At 43.0% G+C, this 21588-nt stretch overlaps 1 protein-coding gene across 1 annotated transcript in view; it reads right to left on the bottom strand.

The window, feature by feature from the left end:
- Positions 1–16772: 16772 nt before the first annotated feature.
- The window catches only part of ATP6V1B1 (ATPase H+ transporting V1 subunit B1), a 41371-nt gene continuing 36555 nt past the window's right edge, over positions 16773–21588 (bottom strand). The window contains exons 9-14 of the mRNA XM_056813883.1: positions 20243–20366; positions 19795–19945; positions 19418–19500; positions 19118–19222; positions 17588–17717; positions 16773–17473 (exon numbers count right to left, since the gene is read on the bottom strand). Of these exons, the coding sequence (XP_056669861.1) occupies positions 17271–17473; positions 17588–17717; positions 19118–19222; positions 19418–19500; positions 19795–19945; positions 20243–20366 (796 nt within the window). The 3' untranslated portion in view covers positions 16773–17270. The remainder of the gene's footprint in view (positions 17474–17587; positions 17718–19117; positions 19223–19417; positions 19501–19794; positions 19946–20242; positions 20367–21588) is intronic.

Raw genomic sequence — 21588 nt, 5'->3', positions numbered from 1 at the left:
GGAAGCGTGTCTTGCTTGATCACATGTATAATCCAGATCAAATTGCTTACTGTCTCTAGGACAGGGGAGGAAAGAAAGGGAGGGAGGCCATTTGGATCTTATAACTTCAACCAATGTATGTTGAAAATTGTCACTTCATATAATTGGGAAAATCAAGTATTAAAAATAAGGCACCCTTACTTTCTATCTTAGAATTGATACTAAGTATTGGTTCCAAGGCAGAAGAGTGGTACAGGCATCTGGGGTGTAAAAATGGAGATTTGAACCCCAGACTTCAATCCCCAGAAGTCCTTGCTAGCTCCCAGACACTCAGGGAGACTAGAGATCACAAATTATTTTTTAAAGGGGCTCTCCGCCTACTTGAGCTCTCTCTCTCTTCCTGTTTCTGCTTCCAAGCACACGCTTCTCTCGAGATGGAGTAAGTGAAATAGAATGGGCCTTTTGGCCCTCCTAGGCTCATGCTTTCTTATTTTGTATTTTCTTTATTTCTTAATCTTTAATAAACCTCTAAAATATATAATACTTTTAGCAGAGAAACTAAATTTTAATCTTAACAGTAGTCAATTGACTTGTCTAGGGTCACACAACTAGGAAGTGTCTGAAGCCAGATTTGAAATCAGGACTTTTGGTCTCTAGACCTGACTCTAGATCCACAGAGCCACCCAGTTGCCCTTCCATCCAATGATTATTAAACTGCAAACCATAGGCACCTTTAATCTAGAAGGATCCTCTACTAGCATCATTAGAAAATGGCCATGGAGAGTCGTGTTGTGAACTCTCCTCTCGATTGTCTTGGAAACACTTTTGGCACCCACAAATTCCATTTTGTCAGTGTGAGCCCTGATGGCATATCAAAAGGCAAAGAGCCATAAGTAAGATTAACATCTTAGCCCCCAACCACCACCATCTGGTCCAGAGAATGGGCAGTAAAGCGTCTCCGTTTCACTGAAGAACAAGATGGTTCCAGCCCAGGTCATCACTTATTGGAAAGTACATGATTACACAGCATCAAATCCAAGAGAATGATTTCTTTTCTCCAGTGGATTGGAAGAGAGTTAAATGAGCATCGAGAGGGTAAAGATCACAGTTTCTAGAATTCATTATAATGATGAAGAGAGCACTGAGAACTCCCCAGAGCGAACCATTAGCTCTACATTATCCTCTCTCTGAAGGTGAATATCTGCAGGGAAAGCCTTTTCCTCTGGAGGAGTAATTCACACCTTCACTTGAGGAGATCAAGACTACTCAGAATCCTTACTTGGGCAGTGTTGAGGGAGTTTTCTACTAAATCCTAATTGTTCCAAGGAGTCCCTTTTAGCTGAAAAAAAATCTCTCTGGTCACTTTCCCCCAATTGTGAGGGTCTAATACCCCTTTCTTTGACATAATAGCTTTAGATGTTAATCAAGATGTTAAGGTCAAGATTCCAAAATAGCCTGATGATGTCATCAACTGCCATTTTAGATGGGGGTAAGTATGTCCAATATACTGAATTTGAGGGTTCACATGGACTTGGAAGTAGAAGAGCTAACCTTAATCTCCTGCCTGTATGTATTCCTCACTACTGATTAGCAAGCACTTCCAAAATGTGTGAATCCAGGAATTATATGAACACAATTACAAAACACTTTTCAAAAGCTAGATCTAAACAATTGGGAAAGCATTAATTGTTCATGGGTAGGACGAGCTAATATAATAAAAATGACAATCCTACCTAAACTAATTTACTTATTCAGTGTCATACCTATCAAACTAACAAAAAACTTTTTTATAGAATTAGAAAAAAATATAATAAAATCCATCTGGAAGAATGAAAGATCAAGAATATTAAGGGAACCAAAATGTGTGAATCAGCAATCAGTGGCCTTACAGGAGGAACAAAGATAAAGCACACTCAAAACTTACCCAGTCTGAGCCACATTTGTTGAAGGTTATTTAGAGTCACAAATGACAGGACCATAGACAAATGGGGCTAAGAATATGGCTACTTATTCTCCCAGTATTGCCCTGTGTAAAAGGTGCCCTTATATTTTCTGTGGGGTTCTTAAGTTTTCTATCCATTGGTGACCCAACCCACGTGAAGCACAAGTAAGGACAACAGCAACAATGGCTATTTTCAGGCTGGCAAGGTGGCTTGGTGGACAGTGTGTCAGGCCTGGAGTCTGGAGGACCTGGGTTCAAATTTGACTTCAGAAACTTCCTAGCTGTGTGCCTCTGGGCAAGTCACTTAACCTTGTTTGTTTGGCCCTTGACCTTCTGTCTTAGAGTTGTTATGAGGATAGAAAGTAAGTTTAAAGAAAAATGAACCAAGGAACTTCTATGGAAAGTTGTTACACTATAAATATGTGTATATATGGAGAGAGAGGCAGTTTGGCATTGTGAAGAGAGAACCCTGCATTGGAGGGTGGGAGCTTTGGGCTTCATATACTATCTAGGTGACCCTGGACAAGAACATTTCTTAGAATGCTAGACCACCCTCTAAGATTTAAGTAAAAAAGAAGGGGGCTGACCTTCATTGATAGAGGGAATTTCCTCATCTGGGAGTTCCTCATTCGAAAGAAATAACCCATTGAGTTCCTATAACACATATAAAAAATATATGTGTTAAGAGATACATCCTTCCTCTTTATTCAGACCTTAAGCTCTAAAGAATGGTAAGGGCTAGGCAACTGGGGTCAAGTGACTTACCTAGGGTCACTCAGCTAGGCAGTATCTGAAGCCAGATCATTTTTTTAATTTTGAAGAGCAAGTTAAGACATTCTTATTCAAATCTATTCCTTTCTTGAAGCTAGGGTGGTTATTGTCCTTTTTCCTTCCCTGCTAAGCAGACATCCTCAAGACAAAGTTTCTCAAAAGGGAAGAGCAGAGCACTAAGAGATGGGAATCGGAACAAAGTGTTTAAAAAAAAAGTCATGCTCCTTTGCTAATAATTCTGTGCCCGTAATAAGGGAGGCTGCTTGGGAGGCCAGAGTACCCAGGTGTATTTGAAATGATAATGGCGCCTTATTATATCCATCCCTGGGCTCTATCTTGAATACAGCAATGCTATTTAATAATTCCACTGTAACCAATTCCATTGCTATTACATGTATCCAATTGTACGACTAGAAGAGTCACCAGGATCTCATGGAGCCATTCGATGAATCACAATCTGATATTCTGTCTCCCCCAAAGTGCACGAATCATTCCTTCAAAGGGCATTGAAGTCTTTGCACCTAGGGGTGGCGTCTTGCCCAAATGAGAGAGTATATTTAAAGTCCTTCGCAAACCTCAGTAGCTGGATCAGTGTTAGTTATTATTATTATCACTCCCAGGAGAGGCAGTGTGGCGGGGCAGGTAGAGACAGCCAGAAAGACTGGGGGCCAAGTTCCATATCTAATCCATGTGGACCTCAAGACTCCGGGTAAATCTCGTAGAGTTCTAAGGCTAGAAGTTAGCCTACTTTGGCACAGAGAGCTCCCTCTGCCAATTAAAGCCCAAGGTGAGTCCCTAACCTTAACCTCATTGCTCCCAAGTCCTGGGAGACACACAAGGGAACCTGCCATAAACGCCCTTGGGAGGCCTCTTCCTCCAAGGCAAGCCTTTCCCCCTACTTGATCCACTGGGCCCCAAGAGTCCAGAGAACAGGCTCCTTGTGTCATGGGGAAACACCCAAGTTTGTAGCAGGGACTCGCCCCAATGACAGGAGGCTCAAATCCAGAAGTAAGAAAGAATTTGGTTTTAAGAAGAGGTTCTTAAGGTACTGTACCAGCCCAATAGCTGATGGAATAGCCTGGGGGCTAGCCAGATTGTGGATTAGTCCTGGGGCTGATGAATTAGTTTACTGGGTAGCCCAAGGTTTGTGTATTTATTGAGGGTCTGAGGGCTTGTCCTCTCCCATTCCAGGAAAATCTCCATCATTTCCCAGAAGAGGCCACCCTTGGGTGTTACCGGGCATTCCAGGCTGAGGACCCTGGAAAATGAGCATGGGGAGGAGGGTCCAAACACCAAAAAGGGAATAAGGAGCAGGCGCATGTTTGGGGGATTTCCCTGGACTACCAGAGCCCTGAGTGCCCAGGTCCCAAGTCCCCCCATTGTCTCACCTGCCATCATTGGTCAGGGGGAGATGCCTTGCTCCACTTCTGGAATGCTTTCATCAAAGATGAGCACATAGAGTGGATATAGTGCAGGAGACAACCACTCTAGTTACTAATTCCTAATGCCTAACAGTTCAGAACTAAGGTAAAGACCCAACAATGATCAATGAATAAGTCAGAACAGCACAAAGCTGCTGTCCAGAGCAGAACAGAACCAGGACAGGTGATTAACAGTACAGAATGGTTAACTGAGCAACATAGGTGCTGCCATTTATGCTTAACTAGTGCCTACTGGTGAGAAATCCAAGATGCTAGAACACTAGGGTCCTGGTCCTCTCGTTGCCTTCACCTCCCACTGCCCATCTCCATCGCTTGCATGGCTGCCCAGAGTTCTTACCGGGGCTTTTCTGGTTAGCCCCTTGTTGAATTGGACAGATCTCCAAGGAAACTGGTAACTTGGCCTTAATAAGATGTTGAAATGAGGACAGTGTGGTTCTCTGAAATCCAGGCAGCCCAAGCAGCCATTGAGCCTTCAGCCTAGAGATGGAGGTAGGACTGGAGGAGTGGGGCGTCACAAGCCCCCCTGCTCTATGAAGCCTTCCCCACAGACCCCTGCACCCCTAGGCACCTTGGAGACCCAGACAGGATGTCCATCTTCTCAAGACTGACTTCCCTCCCACTGGCCTGTGGGCGAGCTGAAGAAGGAGCTATTGCTCAGGCCTCAGCATCCTGCCCTAAGCCTAGGCTGTGGGGAGTGGGCAGACCCTGACAAAGGGAAAGATGAGAGAATTCGAGAAAATGAATAGACAGACCTCTGTGGCAAGACTGGAGAGGTGGGGAAGGGGTGATATGTTAACCCCCGGGGCTGAGGAAGGCTTGTTATTTCTACTGTCCTGAGTATGGAAAAGAAAGCATCAGCCAAAGGAAAAACTACCTACCACTGATGACTTGAGAGCCACAGTTGAAGTGGGGCTCCCTGTCTAGGTGAGTACAGGGATGCCAGCGCTCTAGGCTGGGTGTTCTTTGCCAGCCATAGAGAGGAAATAGGTGATGAGGTGATACCCGACTACACCTCAGCCTTGTGAAGTCCTGGATGATGCCTATAATTGCCCACTTGCCTCCTATATCTGGTTAGTGATCTCCTAAGGCAGGGGAGCCAATATGCGGATTCTGCTGGTTTCCTTATACACCAATGCCAATTATCCAGTTAAGAATGGGCAAATAACCACTGGGTGAGTTTGGGACCAACAGGAAGTTTTATATAAACAAAGACATCTGCCATTAATGGCATTAATGACTCCTCGCCTTCCTCCACAACAGTACATCCAACTTGCACTGTAGGTGCCTTAAATAGCTCTGGCTTACTAGAAATTAAAGTGAGGCTGAGTTTCATATCTAACAGGTCATGAAAAGTCTGATCATGTCTTGCCTAGAATATAGTTCTTAGAATAAGTGGGGAAGAAGGGGAGATAAAGTACTGACCATACACACACACACATACACACACACATGTGCATGCACACACACACACACATATATGTAGGCTTCTGTCACCCTAGGGGATTAATGGTTATCCTGTCAGCCTGAAGATTGGGGGCTCTTATACTGGTTCCAATCGGAATTCGATAATGAATTATACCTTTTCTCATACCTTAGGTATTTCCTTTTGTCCAAGGACTTCAGCATGAGTCTCAGCACTCCTTTTAATCTTCTGAAACTCCAAATCCAAGATGGCTGCCCATCCTTAGTAATTCCATCATTAATTGACCACAGGAACAGGTTTTTCTGAGGCATGTGAGAATCATCCCAAAGGGGAAAGGGTTCTCTCCTCCATTTACCCTGCCCTCCTTGGCATCTGGCAGCAATAAGGTACACAATCCTTGCATACGTGCCCTTTCCAATGGAATCAAGTACTTCCATCTGAATAGAGGCTACCTCCATGATGATGTCTGGATGGCCCAAGGCTGTATTTTAGTTGAGAAAGGCTTCCTTGGATCCACCTGATTTGATAGAACTAACTACGGTATCCTCAGGTCCCTGCCTTAGCTTTAAAAAAAAAATCCAGAACTTTCCATGGTCTTCAATGTCACCTCCTTTCCTCTCTTCCTGGGCAGGGGGTGGTTATTTTTGAAAGTGGTTTGGAAGTCAGGAGAATTATTTTTTTAAAATTCCCTCGCCTTCCATCTCACATTCAATACTGTGTTTTAATTCTAAGATAGATGAGCAGTAAGGGTTAGGCAATGGGGGTTAAGTGACTTGCCCAAGGTCACACAGCTAAGAAGTATCTAAGGCCAGATGGGAACCCAGGACCTTGTGTCTCTAGGCCTGGCTTTCATTCCTTCACCAAACCAGCTAACTGTCTCACTCTGTGCCCCTCCCTGCTTAACTTTTGATTAGAGGGTGGGGAGTTTGGAGAAGAGAGGCAGATCCAAGAAACCTCATATTCTGTATCCTTTTCTCCATTATATCCCATGGTTTGTTTGACTCCTCACTGTAGCAGCAAGCCAATGATTTTTGTCCATAATTGGGTCAACCAAGAAAGTAAGCTTGAAGGTACTTCCTGTGCCTGTCTAAATGTTCTATCTTTTATGAGTGTTATCAAAACCATTAATTCTGGTTCACAAACAGAAAAGTCCAAGTCTAAGATGGTTCTGTTAGCTTCTGCTAGTACTCCTGGGCTAATACCCACAATTCTGTCCATGTTTAACCTTGCTTTTCTTGGTGCTGATGATAGGGATCCTTTTGGGTCTTTACTCCAGTCACCTGGCAGGTCATAACATTTCCATGGCAAAGGATGAGCAGGAGCAAGATCCAACTTCCCTTTCTTCACAATAGTCTCCATCTCTAAAATCAGAGTCCTATTTCCTTCCCATCAATGGAGATCTGGTGAGGTATCACATTTACTTCGTAACTCAACTCTGCCACTTTCATGACTGATCTCTAGATAGGACCATCTTCAAGTTGGTGGTGAAAAAGTGAATAATTTCTGCAAAAGCATGGCAGGTCTAGTTGAGTATTCTCTTTCTCCCCCCTAAGTTCCTTCCTAATTTTTTCCAGTACTTTCAGCAATAATCCACCCTACTCTATAGTCCTGGACTTTCTTTATGTTTGCCAGCTTGTCTAATGCAGCTGTCACAATTCTCCCCAGCTTGTTGCTTTCTGAGAGTCCATGGAGTAATCATGGCTCAGTAACTTTCCAACCAAGGACAGAAAGATTTCCCAGCCTTCTGCCTCTCTTTTCCCCACATGTTCCACTGAATTCCATTGTTTCTGTTCCAAACTCTGATCCTTACGATGCCAGCTCTGTGTCAGCCTTGCCAATGAAGATCTTTCAGAATTTGCAGACTCTTGCGATAATCCTAGAGAGGGAAGAGAAGCTGTGTGAATGGACTGCTCTGAGAGATGTTATGAAAAATGAATTGAGAACTTGACCTTGGGCAGTTAAGGAGAAAGAGGAATCAGGAATAACTGTGAAGGTGTGTGCCTGAGTGACTGGACAGATGATAGTAGCCTTATTGGAGAAAGGGAAATTTGGGGCAAAAAGTTAAATTTTGGATATTTTGCATTTGAGAGACTGATGGGACATCCACTTGGACCTGTCCAGGAAGACGCTGGCAAGATGGGAATATATGAAGTTCTGTAGTTTGGGGATGGATATGTGGATTTGAGAATTGCTTGTGTAGAAATGATAATTTATTTCATGGGATCTGATAAGATCTTCTAGTGCTACAGAGCTGCTTAACTTTGTGTCATAGACCCTTTGGCAGCAGTTTGGTGAAGCCTACGGACTCCACAGAACAATGTTTTTAATATATAGATTAAGATAGTTTCAAAGGAAACTAATTATGCTGAATTATAGTCACCAAAATATTTTAAAAACAAGTTCATGACCTTATGTTAATGAGAGAAGATGGAGAAAACAAGAGGACCTCAGACAGACCTTGGAGATAGACCCATAGAGATGAGATCATATAACTTATCAGGTTCAGGATTCTGGTGGGGCCTCCACTTCATACTGCTGGGGAAATTAGAGATTAGAAAAAGAAAGTGGCTTGAAACAAGACTTCCGGTCAAGATGGCCGGTAGAAGCAGCGAAAGTTCAGACCTCGGAAACCCTTCCTTACCGATTGCAAACAGAGTGCTCCTAGGCCACCGAAATTCAAGCTGAACAACAGGATAGACCTGGGGAAACCTCCTCCTGGACCTGGATCAAAAGGTACCACACCCCAAAAGCCAGAACCCTAGATCACTCGGGTCTAAGGGGTAGACAGAAAGAAGGTCCCAGGACTCATCCCCCCCCAACCCAGAGTGCTGAGCCCACGGCAGCAGCGGGAACCTCAGGGCTCTGAGGACTCACCTTGAAAGCAACCTGAGCCAGTCTCCGGGGCGCCCAACACAGATGGCAGGGAAACATAGAGAGAAGGGGGAAGCCTGTAGCCCCCTGGCTGGGTCCTTCCATCTGAGTCTCAAGGGAGGTCCCAGCTTTAGGGCACCAGCTGAACCCAATCCCATCAGGAGCCCTCAGAGCTACTGAAAGGACAGAAAACTCAGGGCTGGCAAAGGGGTTGCTCCAAAGAGCTTACCTTGAAAGTAACCCGGGCCAGTTTCCGGGCATTCAACACAGACTGTGGAAGAGGAGGTTGCTGCTTTTTTTTTTCTTCCTTTTTTTGGCTCGGGGATCATTCGGCCCACACCACCTGAACCTAATCCCATCAGGAACCCTCAGAGCCCAGGCAAGCCACGACCCCTCCCCCCTTAGAGAGCAGGGTCTTCTGAAAAAACAGAAACCTAGAGGCAAAGTCAAGATGGCAGCCTAGAAGGAGCATAGACCTGGCAGCCTGGCCAGAGCTTTGGAGATCCTTCATATCTGCTCCAGCCGTCCAGGGAGTTTAAAACTCAGAGTAAACCCAGCCCAACTAAGCTGAACTCAATCCCATCAAAAGTCTCCAGAACACAGGGAAGCCCAGGCTCCCCATCCATCCTCATTGACTGCTGGACTTTAAGCCAATCAAAAGTCTCCAGAGGACAGGAAAGTTCAAACCTCAAAAAACAAAAAAAATGAGAGGAACAAGAGCACAGACAAATACGGGGAGGAAAGAAGGGGTGAATTTGAACAAACAACAGAAACAGAAGAAAGAAACTACAATAGAAAGCTACTACTCACCAAATGGAACAGAGGGGGAGAGATCAGCAAATGATAAACCAGAAATCCCAGCGAATTGGATACAGGCTGTGGAAGAACTCAAAACACAACTAAGAGAGGCTGAAGACAATTGGGAAAAGAACTTAAAAATTAAGATAAGTCATCTGGAAACAGAGGCCCTTGAACTAAAACAAGAAAATAGTGTCCTGAAAGCCAAAATCATCCATTTGGAAAATGAGGCAAAGGAGATGAAAGATGAGGCAAAGGAGATGAAAGACGAGATAAAGAGGATGAAAGACTATCTTCAAAGAAAATCAGACCAGAAGGAAAAAGACGACCAAAAAGCCAGAGATGAAATCCAATCTTTAAGAACCAGAGTAAAACAACTAGAATCAAGTGACCTCACAAGGCAGCAGGACACTATAAAACAAAACAAAGAATAAAAAAATTGAGGAAAATGTGAAGCATCTCATTCACAAAACAGACGATTTAGAAAATCGTTCAAGAAGAGACAATTTAAGAATAATTGGACTACCAGAAGACCATGACAAAAGAAAAAGCCTGGGACATAATACTAGAGGAAATTATCCAGGAAAACTGTCCCGAGATCCTAGAACAAGAGGGGAAAGTGGAGATTGAAAGAATCCACAGATCACCCCCTGTATTTAATCCCCAACGGACAACACCAAGAAATGTTATAGCCAAATTCAAAAACAATCAGATGAAAGAACAAGTATTACAAGCTGCCAAGAAGAAAGCATTCAGATACCATGGAAACACAGTGAGGATAACACAGGATCTGTCTGCATCCACACTGAAGGACCGAAAGGCATGGAATACGATATTCCGGAAAGCAAGGGAACTAGGCCTACAGCCAAGAATAAAATACCCATCAAAACTGACTATATTCTTACAGGGAAAAGTATGGTCATTTAACACAACAGAAGAGTTCCAAGCATTCATAAATAAAAGACCAGACCTGAACAGAAAATTTGAAGTCCAACCACAGAACTCAAGAGAATCATCAAAAGGTAATTAAAAAAGAGGGGAAAAACAACAACAACAACAAAGGTTTTTTTAAAGAGACTCAATAAGTTAAAATGATATGTATCCCTATAAGAAAAGAGGTCATTGGCAACTCTTAAAAACTGTTGCTATCACCTAAGCAGCTAGAAGAACTACACTCAGAGGGAACAGTGACAAACTGTATAGGATGAAAGGACAAGACATAAATAGGTATATAGATATATGCATGCATAAATACATATACATGTGTATGTATATATATACATGACTAAAGCTAAAAAAGAAAAGAGGTTATGACTAAAAGAAATGGGAAAAGAAACAAATGGGGGTAAATTTATATGCCACAAAGAAGCTCATGGCGGGAGGGGGGAGAACATCGATACACTGGAAGGGTAAAGAGGTTGGAGATAGGAAATATTCAACTCTTACGTACTTTGAAACTGACCCAAAGAGGGAAGAACAATCCAATTCATTGGGGAAGAGAATAGATTTGCTCTCTATAGGGGAGTAGAAGGGTAAAAAACAGACTGGTGGGGAGGGAAGCAGTACAAGGGAGGGAGAGGGTGGGGGGGAAATTTTAAAAAGACTACAGGGGAAAATAAGGGAGGGAATAAGAAGGGAGGGGGGTAGAAAGGGAAATACAAGGGGGACTGATTTAAAGTAAATCACTGGACTAAAAGGTAGGTTAGAATTAGGGAAGGATATCAAAATGCCAGGGAGTCCACAAGTGACAGTCATAATGTTGAACGTGAATGGGATGAACTCACCCATAAAACGTAGACGAATAGAAGAATGGATTAGAATCCAAAACCCTACCATATGTTGTCTCCAAGAAACACACATGAGGCGGGTAGACACCCACAAGGTCAGAATTAAAGGATGGAGTAAGACCTTCTGGGCCTCAACTGACAGAAAGAAGGCAGGAGTGGCAATCATGATATCTGATAAAGCCAAAGCAAAAATAGACCTGATCAAAAGGGACAGGGAAGGTAATTATATTTTGTTAAAAGGGACTTTAGATAATGAGGAAATATCACTAATCAACATGTATGCACCAAATAATATAGCACCCAAATTTCTAATGGAGAAACTAGGAGAATTGAAGGAAGAAATAGACAGTAAAACCATATTAGTGGGAGACTTGAACCAACCATTATCAAATTTAGATAAATCAAATCAAAAAATAAATAAGAAAGAAGTAAAAGAAGTGAATGAAATCTTAGAAAAATTAGAATTAATAGACATATGGAGAAAAATAAATAGGGATAAAAAGGAATACACCTTCTTCTCAGCACCACATGGCACATTCACAAAGATTGACCATACATTAGGTCACAGAAACATGGCACACAAATGCAGAAAAGCAGAAATAATAAATGCAGCCTTTTCAGACCACAAGGCAATAAAAATAACGATCATTAATGGTACATGGAAAACCAAATCAAAAACTAATTGGAAACTAAACAATATGATACTCCAAAATCGTTTAGTTAGAGAAGAAATCATAGAAACAATTAATAATTTCATTGAGGAAAATGACAATGGCGAGACATCCTTTCAAACCTTTTGGGATGCAGCCAAAGCGGTAATCAGAGGTAAATTCATATCCCTGAGTGCATATATTAACAAACTAGGGAGAGCAGAGATCAATCAATTGGAAATGCAAATAAAAAAACTCGAAAGTGACCAAATTAAAACCCCCCAGCAGAAAACCAAACTAGAAATCCTAACAATTAAGGGAGAAATTAATAAAATCGAAAGTGATAGAACTATTGATTTAATAAATAAGACAAGAAGCTGGTACTTTGAAAAAACAAACAAAATAGACAAAGTACTGGTCAATCTAATTAAAAAAAGGAAGGAAGAAAAGCAAATTAACAGCATCAAAGATGAAAAGAGGGACATCACCTCTGATGAAGAGGAAATTAAGGCAATCATTAGAAATTACTTTGCCCAATTATATGGCAATAAATACACCAATTTAGGTGATATGGATGAATATATACAAAAATACAAACTGCCTAGACTAACAGAAGAGGAAATAGAATTCTTAAATAATCCCATATCAGAAAATGAAATCCAATAAGCCATCAAAGAACTTCCTAAGAAAAAATCCCCAGGGCCTGATGGATTCACCAGTGAATTCTATCAAACATTCAGAGAACAGTTAATCCCAATACTATACAAACTATTTGATATAATAAGCAAAGAGGGAGTTCTACCAAACTCCTTTTATGACACAAACATGGTACTGATTCCAAAACCAGGCAGGTCAAAAACAGAGAAAGAAAACTATAGACCAATCTCCCTAATGAATATAGATGCAAAAATCTTAAATAGGATACTAGCAAAAAGACTCCAGCAAGTGATCAAAAGGGTCATACACCATGATCAAGTAGGATTTATACCAGGGATGCAGGGCTGGTTCAATATTAGGAAAACCATCCACATAATTGACCACATCAACAAGCAAACCAACAAGAACCACATGATTATCTCAATAGATGCAGAAAAAGCCTTTGATAAAATACAACACCCATTCCTATTAAAAACACTAGAAAGCATAGGAATAGAAGGGTCATTCCTAATAATAATAAACAGTATATATCTAAAACCATCAGCTAATATCATCTGCAATGGGGATAAACTAGATGCATTCCCAATAAGATCAGGAGTGAAACAAGGATGCCCATTATCACCTCTACTATTTGACATTGTACTAGAAACACTAGCAGTAGCAATTAGAGAAGAAAAAGAAATTGAAGGCATCAAAATAGGCAAGGAGGAGACCAAGTTATCACTCTTTGCAGATGACATGATGATCTACTTAAAGAATCCTAGAGATTCAACCAAAAAGCTAATTGAAATAATCAACAACTTTAGCAAAGTTGCAGGATACAAAATAAACCCACATAAATCATCAGCTTTTCTATATATCTCCAACACAGCTCAGCAGCAAAAACTAGAAAGAGAAATCCCATTCAAAATCACCTTAGACAAAATAAAATACCTAGGAATCTACCTCCCGAGACAAACACAGGAACTATATGAACATAACTACAAAACACTCGCCACACAACTAAAACTAGACTTGAGCAATTGGAAAAACATTAACTGCTCATGGATAGGATGAGCCAATATAATAAAAATGACCATCCTCCCCATACTTATTTATCTATTTAGTGCCATACCCATGCAACTTCCAAAAAATTTCTTTACTGATTTGGAAAAAACCATAACAAAGTTCATTTGGAATAACAAAAGATCAAGGATATCCAGGGAAATAATGAAAAAAAAACACAAATGAGGGGGGCCTTGCAGTCCCAGACCGCAAACTATATTACAAAGCAGCAGTCATCAAAACAATTTGGTACTGGCTAAGAGACAGAAAGGAGGATCAGTGGAATAGACTGGGGGCAAGCGACCTCAGCAAGACAGTATACGATAAACCCAAAGATCCCAGGTTTTGGAACAAAAATCCACTATTCAATAAAAACTGCTGGGAAAATTGGAAGACAGTGTGGGAGAGATTAGGAATTGATCAACACCTCACACCCTACACCAAAATAAATTCAAAATGGGCGAGTGACTTAAACATAAAGAAGGAAACCATAAGTAAATTGGGTAAACACAGAATAGTATACATGTCAGACCTTTGGGAGGGGAAAGGCTTTAAAACCAAGCAAGATATAGAAAGAATCACAAAATGTAAAATAAATAATTTTGACTTCATCAAATTAAAAAGCTTTTGTACAAACAAAACCAATGTAACTAAAATCAGAAGGGAAACAACAAATTGGGAAAAAATCTTCATAAAAACCTCTGACAAAAGTTTAATTACTCAAATTTATAAAGAGCTAAATCAATTGTACAAAAAATCAAGCCATTCCCGAATTGATAAATGGGCAAGGGACATGGATAGGCAGTTCTCAGATAAAGAAATCAAAACTATTAATAAGCACATGAAGAAGTGTTCTAAATCTCTTATAATCAGAGAGATGCAAATCAAAACAACTCTGAGGTATCACCTCACACCTAGCAGATTGGCTAACATAACAGCAAAGGAAAGTAATGAATGCTGGAGGGGATGTGGCAAAGTAGGGACATTAATTCATTGCTGGTGGAGTTGTGAACTGATCCAACCATTCTGGAGGGCAATTTGGAACTATGCCCAAAGGGCGACAAAAGAATGTCTACCCTTTGACCCAGCCATAGCACTGCTGGGTCTGTACCCCAAAGAGATAATGGACACAAAGACTTGTACAAAAATATTCATAGCTGCGCTCTTTGTGGTGGCCAAAAACTGGAAAATGAGGGGATGCCCATCAATTGGGGAATGGCTGAACAAATTGTGGTATATGTTGGTGATGGAATATTATTGTGCAAAAAGAAATAATAAAGTGGAGGAATTCCATGGAGACTGGAACGACCTCCAGGAAGTGATGCAGAGCAAGAGGAGCAGAACCAGGAGAACATTGTACACAGAGACAAACACACTGTGGTATAATCAAACGTAATGGACTTCTCCATTAGTGGTGGTGTAATGTCCCTGAACAATCTGCAAGGATCTAGGAGAAAAAACACTATCCATAAGCAGAGGACAAACTGTGGGAGTAGAAACACCGAGGAAAAGCAACTGCCTGACTAGAGCGGTTGAGGGGACATGACAGAGGAGAGACTCTAAATGAACACTCTAATACAAATATTAACAACATGGCAATGGATTCGAATCAAGAACACATGTGATACCCAGTGGAATCACACGTCGGCTATGGGGGGTGAGGGGGAAGGAAAAGAAAATTGTCTTTGTCTTTAATGAATAATGCATGGAAATGATCAAATAAAATACTATAAAATTAAAAGAAAAAGAAAAAAAAAGAAAGTGGTTCTCCACAGATCACCCAGCTGGTAAGGCTGAGAGCTAGGATTCAAAATCAGATCTTTTAAAACATCACTATTTCCAGCACACCATATGGCAGCGATGGCAAACCTTTTAGAGACCGAGTGCCCAAACCATAACCTTCATACAGTATGTGAGCCTCCCCCTGCTCCTCATACCCCAGACAGGGGAGAGAGGAAGCTCTCCCTTTGGGCTGCTGAGCAGAGGGGTGGGTGATCCTCAGGCATGTGTGGAGAAGGGGAAAGGAGCAGCTCCCTCTGGCACATGTGCCATAGGTTCCGCAACACAACCATAGAGCCTTTCTCTGGTAGATATACTTTCTGCCTAGGAAGATGAGGGTAGGGGTTGGCTCTGATTTATCTATTTCCCCCAGGTTCCTAGCACAGAGCCCATCACATGCTCTAAGGATCTGTGATTATGTATGTGTGGGGACTTGTCATCACCAACCCAGATTCTAACCCCTCTATGATTCTGTCATTTAGAGTAGCTGGGATCAAAAAAGGGTCATCATTTAGTAGTCCATCTGGGGATGACCCTCTACAAACTTGGCTTCAGAGAGTGGAGATAGTCTGTACCATGTAGCTTAATCATGAAGTTTTCCAACCTGGCATAGGAACTTGGAGATCTTGAGCTCTTAAGGCACAGACTATATTGCACAGAGTGAATCTTTAGTGGAGAGAGTGCATACAGCAGGTGCTTAATAAATTATTGAGCATCCCAGATTTTGGGACAAGAACCCACTATTTGAAAAACTGCTGGGAAAATTGGAAAACAGTATGGGAGAGATTACAGATAGATCAACATCTCACACCCTACACCAAGATAAATTCAGAATGGGTGAATGGCTTAAATATAGAGGGAAATTATAAGTAAATTAGGTGAACATAGAATAGTAAACCTATCAGATCTGTGGGAAAGGAAAGAATTTAAGACCAAGCAAGAGATAGAGAACATTACAAAATGTAAAATGAATAATTTTGATTACATTAAATTAACAAGGTTTTGTGCAAACAAAATGGATGCAACCAAAATTAGAAGGGAAGCAACACATTGGGGAAAATGTTTTATAACAAAAACCTCTGACAAAGGTCCGATTTCTCAAATTTATAAGAAGCTAAGTCAATTGTACAAAAAATCAAGCCATTCCCCAATTGACAAATGGTTAAGGGGCACGAGTAGGCAGTTTTCAGATAAAGAAATCAAAACTATCAATAAAAACATGAAAAAGTGCTCTACATCTCTTATAATCCAAGAGATGCAAATCAAAACAATGCTGAGGTACCACCTCACACCTAGCAGATTGGCCAATATGACAGTAAAGGAAAATAATAACTGCTGGAGGGGTTGTAGCAAAATCCAGGGCTCAGACTCAACAATGTTCTTCTTCTCACTGCCCCCAGCCCCTCTGCCTTCCATTTCTCTTTCTTCAAATTAGGGAAAGGGTTTGGCCCTGGAGAATCTAGAATTGATAGAGAATTAGGATTTGTAAGTGGTCTAAAGTTCAGTAGGAGAACCCTGGCAGACAGAAACACACACACACACACACACACATACATCACAAGGGCAGGCATGGACTGTTTTTTGCCTCCTTTTGTACCTCCCTCCCTTAGCACAGTGCCTAGTACATAGTAGGTGCTTCATAAATGTTTATTGATTGATTGCCTCAGTCATACACAGCTGGGTGTTCTTCTTAAGCAATGGGGCTATTAATGAAATAGTATCTGACATTAGCAGGTAGGGAGTTCTTGGAGTTTTCTTCTCCACTTTTCCCTCCCTGCAGGTACCCAGGGAGATGATGGAGTGACTTAGCCTTTAGAGAAAGGTCTAGAGTGGGGCTAGAGCATGAAGGCTTCCTCCCTTGTAGAAAGGAGGAGAAATGAAGGAATAGAGGGGAGGACCAGAAGTTTGGGGGCAGGACAACACCCAAAGGGCTGTGGCTGGAGGGGAGTGTGAGTGGTGCCGGAGGAAGCAGCCTGAGCTCAGCCTAGGGGGTGGTGATGGGGATCAGAGGGGTGATAGGTACCACAGTGATATCAAAGGTGCCAGAACCAGGGCTAAGGAGAGTCAGTGCAGGGGGTGGACAGAAACCATTTCCCCTGGGAGGTGTCGGTGTTGAGGGTGGCAGCCTTAGAGTATGGAGTCAGAGGTGTCTGAGGTGTTGTCGGGGTCTGGGCTCTGGGCCTGGGCACGGGCATGGAGCAGGGTCTCTCGTGGGTAGAACTCTTCTATGATGCTCTGGGGGACCCGTTTGAGCATCTCTCTGGGAAAGATGCGCAACAGCTGCCAGCCAAGGTCCAGGGACTCGAACACGGTGCGGTTTTCGTAGGGGCCTGGAGAAGAGAGGGATAAGTGGAGAAGGGTTGAGCCAGGATCAGACACATAGGCCTCTCCCTCCACTTGTCCCATCTTGCCACAGGGCCCTTCCTCGCCCCAAGTCCTCCTACCCTGGTTGATGAAATTCTTCTCAAACTTCTGCAGAAACTCAAGGTACAGCATGTCTTCTGAGGTCAAGGCCTCCTCCCCTACCACTGCCTTCATGGCCTGAACGTCTTTCCCAATGGCATAGCAAGCATACTGCAAGGAGAGAAGAGAGATGGATGGGGTCTGGGGCCTGAGTCCCTGGACATTCAACCTGGGTCCTGGCCTCTTAGGGAGGCTGCTGACACAGGGCAAGCTGAGCCTGAAATTTGACCCTGAAATGTCCTTTTCCCTCCCTATAGTCTCACCTTGGGTTTCATAGAATTTCAGAATTTGGCCTCCCCTCAGAAGTTATCCAATGACAGGATTTGAGCTGGAAAGAACCTTAGAGAGGTGGCCTCATGGAGTCAGGAAAATCTGAGTTCAAATCCTGGCTCAGGTCTTTACTAGCTTATATGAACCTGGGTCAGTCAAAACCTCTCTGGGTCTCATCTATTAAATGGGGATTGGACTCTACAATATCTAAGGATCTTTCCAGGTCTAAATTTATGATCCTGGCATTGCCATGTTAGTTAATCTGGGTGTTTAAAGAATTTTAACAAACCTTTATTAAGTGCCTACTATGTGCTAAGAGCTTTACAAATATTATTTTGCTGATCCTTACAATGACTTTGAGAGGTAGATGCTATTATAATCCCCATTTTTATAAGTAAGAAAACTGAGGTACACAGAGGTTAAATTGTCACAACTAGTGTCTGAGACAGAATTTGAACTTGGGTCTTCTTGACTACAAATATTGGACTCCCCACTCCACTTCCTAGCTGCCCATGGTGAAGTAGGCTGGGCTGGTGCTTAAACACAAGGATTTTCTCCAGGGAAGTATTAGAAGCCTGCCTAGCTTGCGTTGTACTAGTACAACCTTTAAGAATCCATAGTTATGGGGAAGCTGGGGAGCTCAGTGTATTGAGAGCCAGATCTAGAGATAGGTTCAAATCTGGCCTCAGACACTTCCTAGCTATGTGACCCTGGGCAAGTCACTTAACCCCCATTGCCCAGCTCTTACCATTCTTTTGCCTTGGAACCAGTACATAGTATTGATTTCAAGATGGAAGGTAAGGGTTTTATTAAGAGTCCATAGTCATGGGGCAGCTGGGTAGCTCAGTGGATGGAGAGTGAGACCCAGAGATGGGAGATCCTAGGTTCAAATCTGGCCTCAGACACTTCCTAGCTGTGTGACCCTGGGCAAGTCACTTAACCCCTACTGCCTAGCCCTTACTGCTCTTCTGCCTTGGAACCAATACATGGTATCGATTCTAATACAGAAGGTAAGGTTTGGGGAAAAAAAGAATCCAAAGTCACCACCATGGCCATTGCCATGAGGAGGCCCCAGAGGAAGAAGACCTCAGTGAAGGGTGAGCTCCACACTCCATACAAATGACTTTGGAAAGGGGCATCCAGCACCATGGACAGGTAGCAGAGCTCCTTCTATTCTGAAATAATGGCTTCTGCCCTGGTTCTGCACCAGACCCATTTCCCAGGGTCTTTTCCTTACTTACCAGCTGGTTTGAGACATCTCCATGGTCTTTCCTCGTCATGCCCTCCCCAATGGCTGACTTCATCAGACGGGAGAGGGAAGGAAGCACATTGATGGGAGGGTAGATCTGAGGGCATAGAAAGGAATAACAGGAGTTGGGGGAAGGCAGAAAGGGAAGTGGGCAAACCTATCCAGCAACCAGTCAACAGTGGCCACCCCCCTGCAGTTATCCTTTTGGATGGTTGAAGAGGACAGATACAGACTGGGAGAGAATAGAGGCTTTGAGCAGGACAAACACAAAGGGGAAGGAAACTGGTGGTACCTGTCTGTTGTGCAGATGTCTGTCCACATAGATCTGTCCTTCTGTAATGAAGCCAGTCAGGTCAGGGATGGGGTGGGTGATATCTGGAACAGAGATCTTTGACTTTAGTGAGCTTGGGGACCGTGTCCTTCCCATCAGATGAGGAATCCTGTTTCCTCCAAAGAATATCTTTTGTATTCAGAAGGTCATGTGTTTACTAGAGTTGGAAGGGACTTTAGAAAACATTGATCCAATGTTCTTCCCTCTACAAATGAGGAGACTGTTAAGAAAGCTCAGCCATTCTGGCTGCTTTGGAGAAATCGGACTCTGGGTAGGAATGGTGGATGGGAAAGAAGAAAGGGGGAGAGGGAGCAAGGGAAATTGTTGGGAGTCCTCACCATCATTGGGCATTGTGAGGATGGGGATCTGGGTGATGGAACCTGCCCGGCCTTCCACTCGGCCTGCCCGCTCATAGATGGTGGCCAGATCCGTGTACATGTACCCCGGGAAACCTCGTCGACCAGGTACCTCCTCTCTGGCAGCTGAGACCTGTCAGGAGAGAGAGACACACACCGAGACTCACTGAGAGATAAAGTAGACATGGGAATAAATGGACACAGGGACAGGAAGAGATAGAAATAGAAGGCAGAGAGGCAGGATGAGACCAAGGCAGATACAACTGAAAAGCAGAAAAACAAATAGAGAATCAAGGATAGAAAAGTTGGTCAGGCTCCACTCTCTCTCTCTCTTTCCCCAGAGTTCCCAGGACCAAGGAGGGATTGGAACAATGCCTTCCTACCACCTCCCCATCCATCCTCTAAGCCCACCGATGGCCTCCAGCCTTACCTCTCTCAGGGCCTCTGCATAGGAGCTCATATCTGTTAGTATGACCAGCACATGTTTCTCACACTGATAGGCAAGGAACTCCGCAGTAGTCAGGGCTAGGCGGGGTGTGATGATCCTTTCAATCCTGGGGTTGTGATGGATGGAGAAGGGAGTTAATGGACTCATGGTTAACTTTCTGGGCATGTGCCCAGAGAACTGGGTGAGGTTACCTCAGTTCCAATTTAATTCAATTCATTCCAGCAGAATAAGCACCTACTACATTCCAGACAGAGGGGTGAGGCTCAGGATACAAGGACAAAACCAGAACTGAGCCTTTGGGAAGGCTACCTTCTGGATGGGAGGAGGGATACAAATGACCAAGGAACACCTTTTTCTTTATGGAGGGACCTTCTTTTGGATGAGTTTTCATTGGTAGAGGATATCCCCTCTGCCTGTGCTAACTGGCCCCTGCTCTGCATCATGTGATCTTAAAGAGTTGGCAGGAAATAGAGGTTGAGTGACTTGCCCCAGGGATGCACAGCCATCTGTATCAGAAATGGAACTTGAACCAAGGTGGGCAGCTTCCCAGCTGGGCAGCTAAGTGGACAGAGTGCCAATCCTGGAGTTGGGCAGACCTGACACTTACTAGCTGTGTGATCTTGGGCAAGTCAATTAACTACAGTTTCCTCACTTATAAAATGGGGATTATAATATCACTTACCTCCCAGGGTGGGGAAGATCAGATGAAATAATAAAAATGGGGCAGTTAGGTAGCACAGTGCGTAGAGACCCAGGCCTGGAGTCCAGAGGACCTGGGTTCAAATATAGCCTTAGATACTTCCTACTTGTATGACCTTGGGAAAGTCACTTAACTCCATTTGCCTAGCTCTTGGCCTTCTTTCTGTCTTAGAGCTGTTACTAAACCCAGGGAGTCTGGGAAATGAAAAGTTGGTTGAAATATAGTGCCCTTCTCACAACGAAACATGCAAACCACCTCCAGATGGAGAGCCGAGGAACTCATAGGGCAGAATGAAGCACATTTTCTTCTCTCTCTCTTTTCCTTTTTTCCCCTTTTTGGACATGACTAATACAGGAATACTTTGTCTGATTATATATTCACAATGGCCTTTGTTTTTCCTGCCTTTCCAGTGGGTGGAGAAAGGGATGGGAGGCTGTCAGAGAGGTTGAGATTTTCCCAGGGTCACACAGTTAGTGACTCCAGTGCTATAGCCATCACACCATCCTGGAGCTGTTTCAGGGGATGAAAATATCTCCGAGTCATGACTACTCCTAAGACCTGGGTTCTAGTCTAGCTTTGCAATTGACTCTTTGTATGATTTTGGGGCCTCATTTTTCTCTTTCACCAA

The sequence above is a fragment of the Monodelphis domestica genome, chromosome 1 (genome assembly GCF_027887165.1).
Source record: "Monodelphis domestica isolate mMonDom1 chromosome 1, mMonDom1.pri, whole genome shotgun sequence".
Taxonomy (NCBI): domain Eukaryota; kingdom Metazoa; phylum Chordata; class Mammalia; order Didelphimorphia; family Didelphidae; genus Monodelphis; species Monodelphis domestica.
This window is presented reverse-complemented; position numbering and strand designations above follow the sequence as displayed.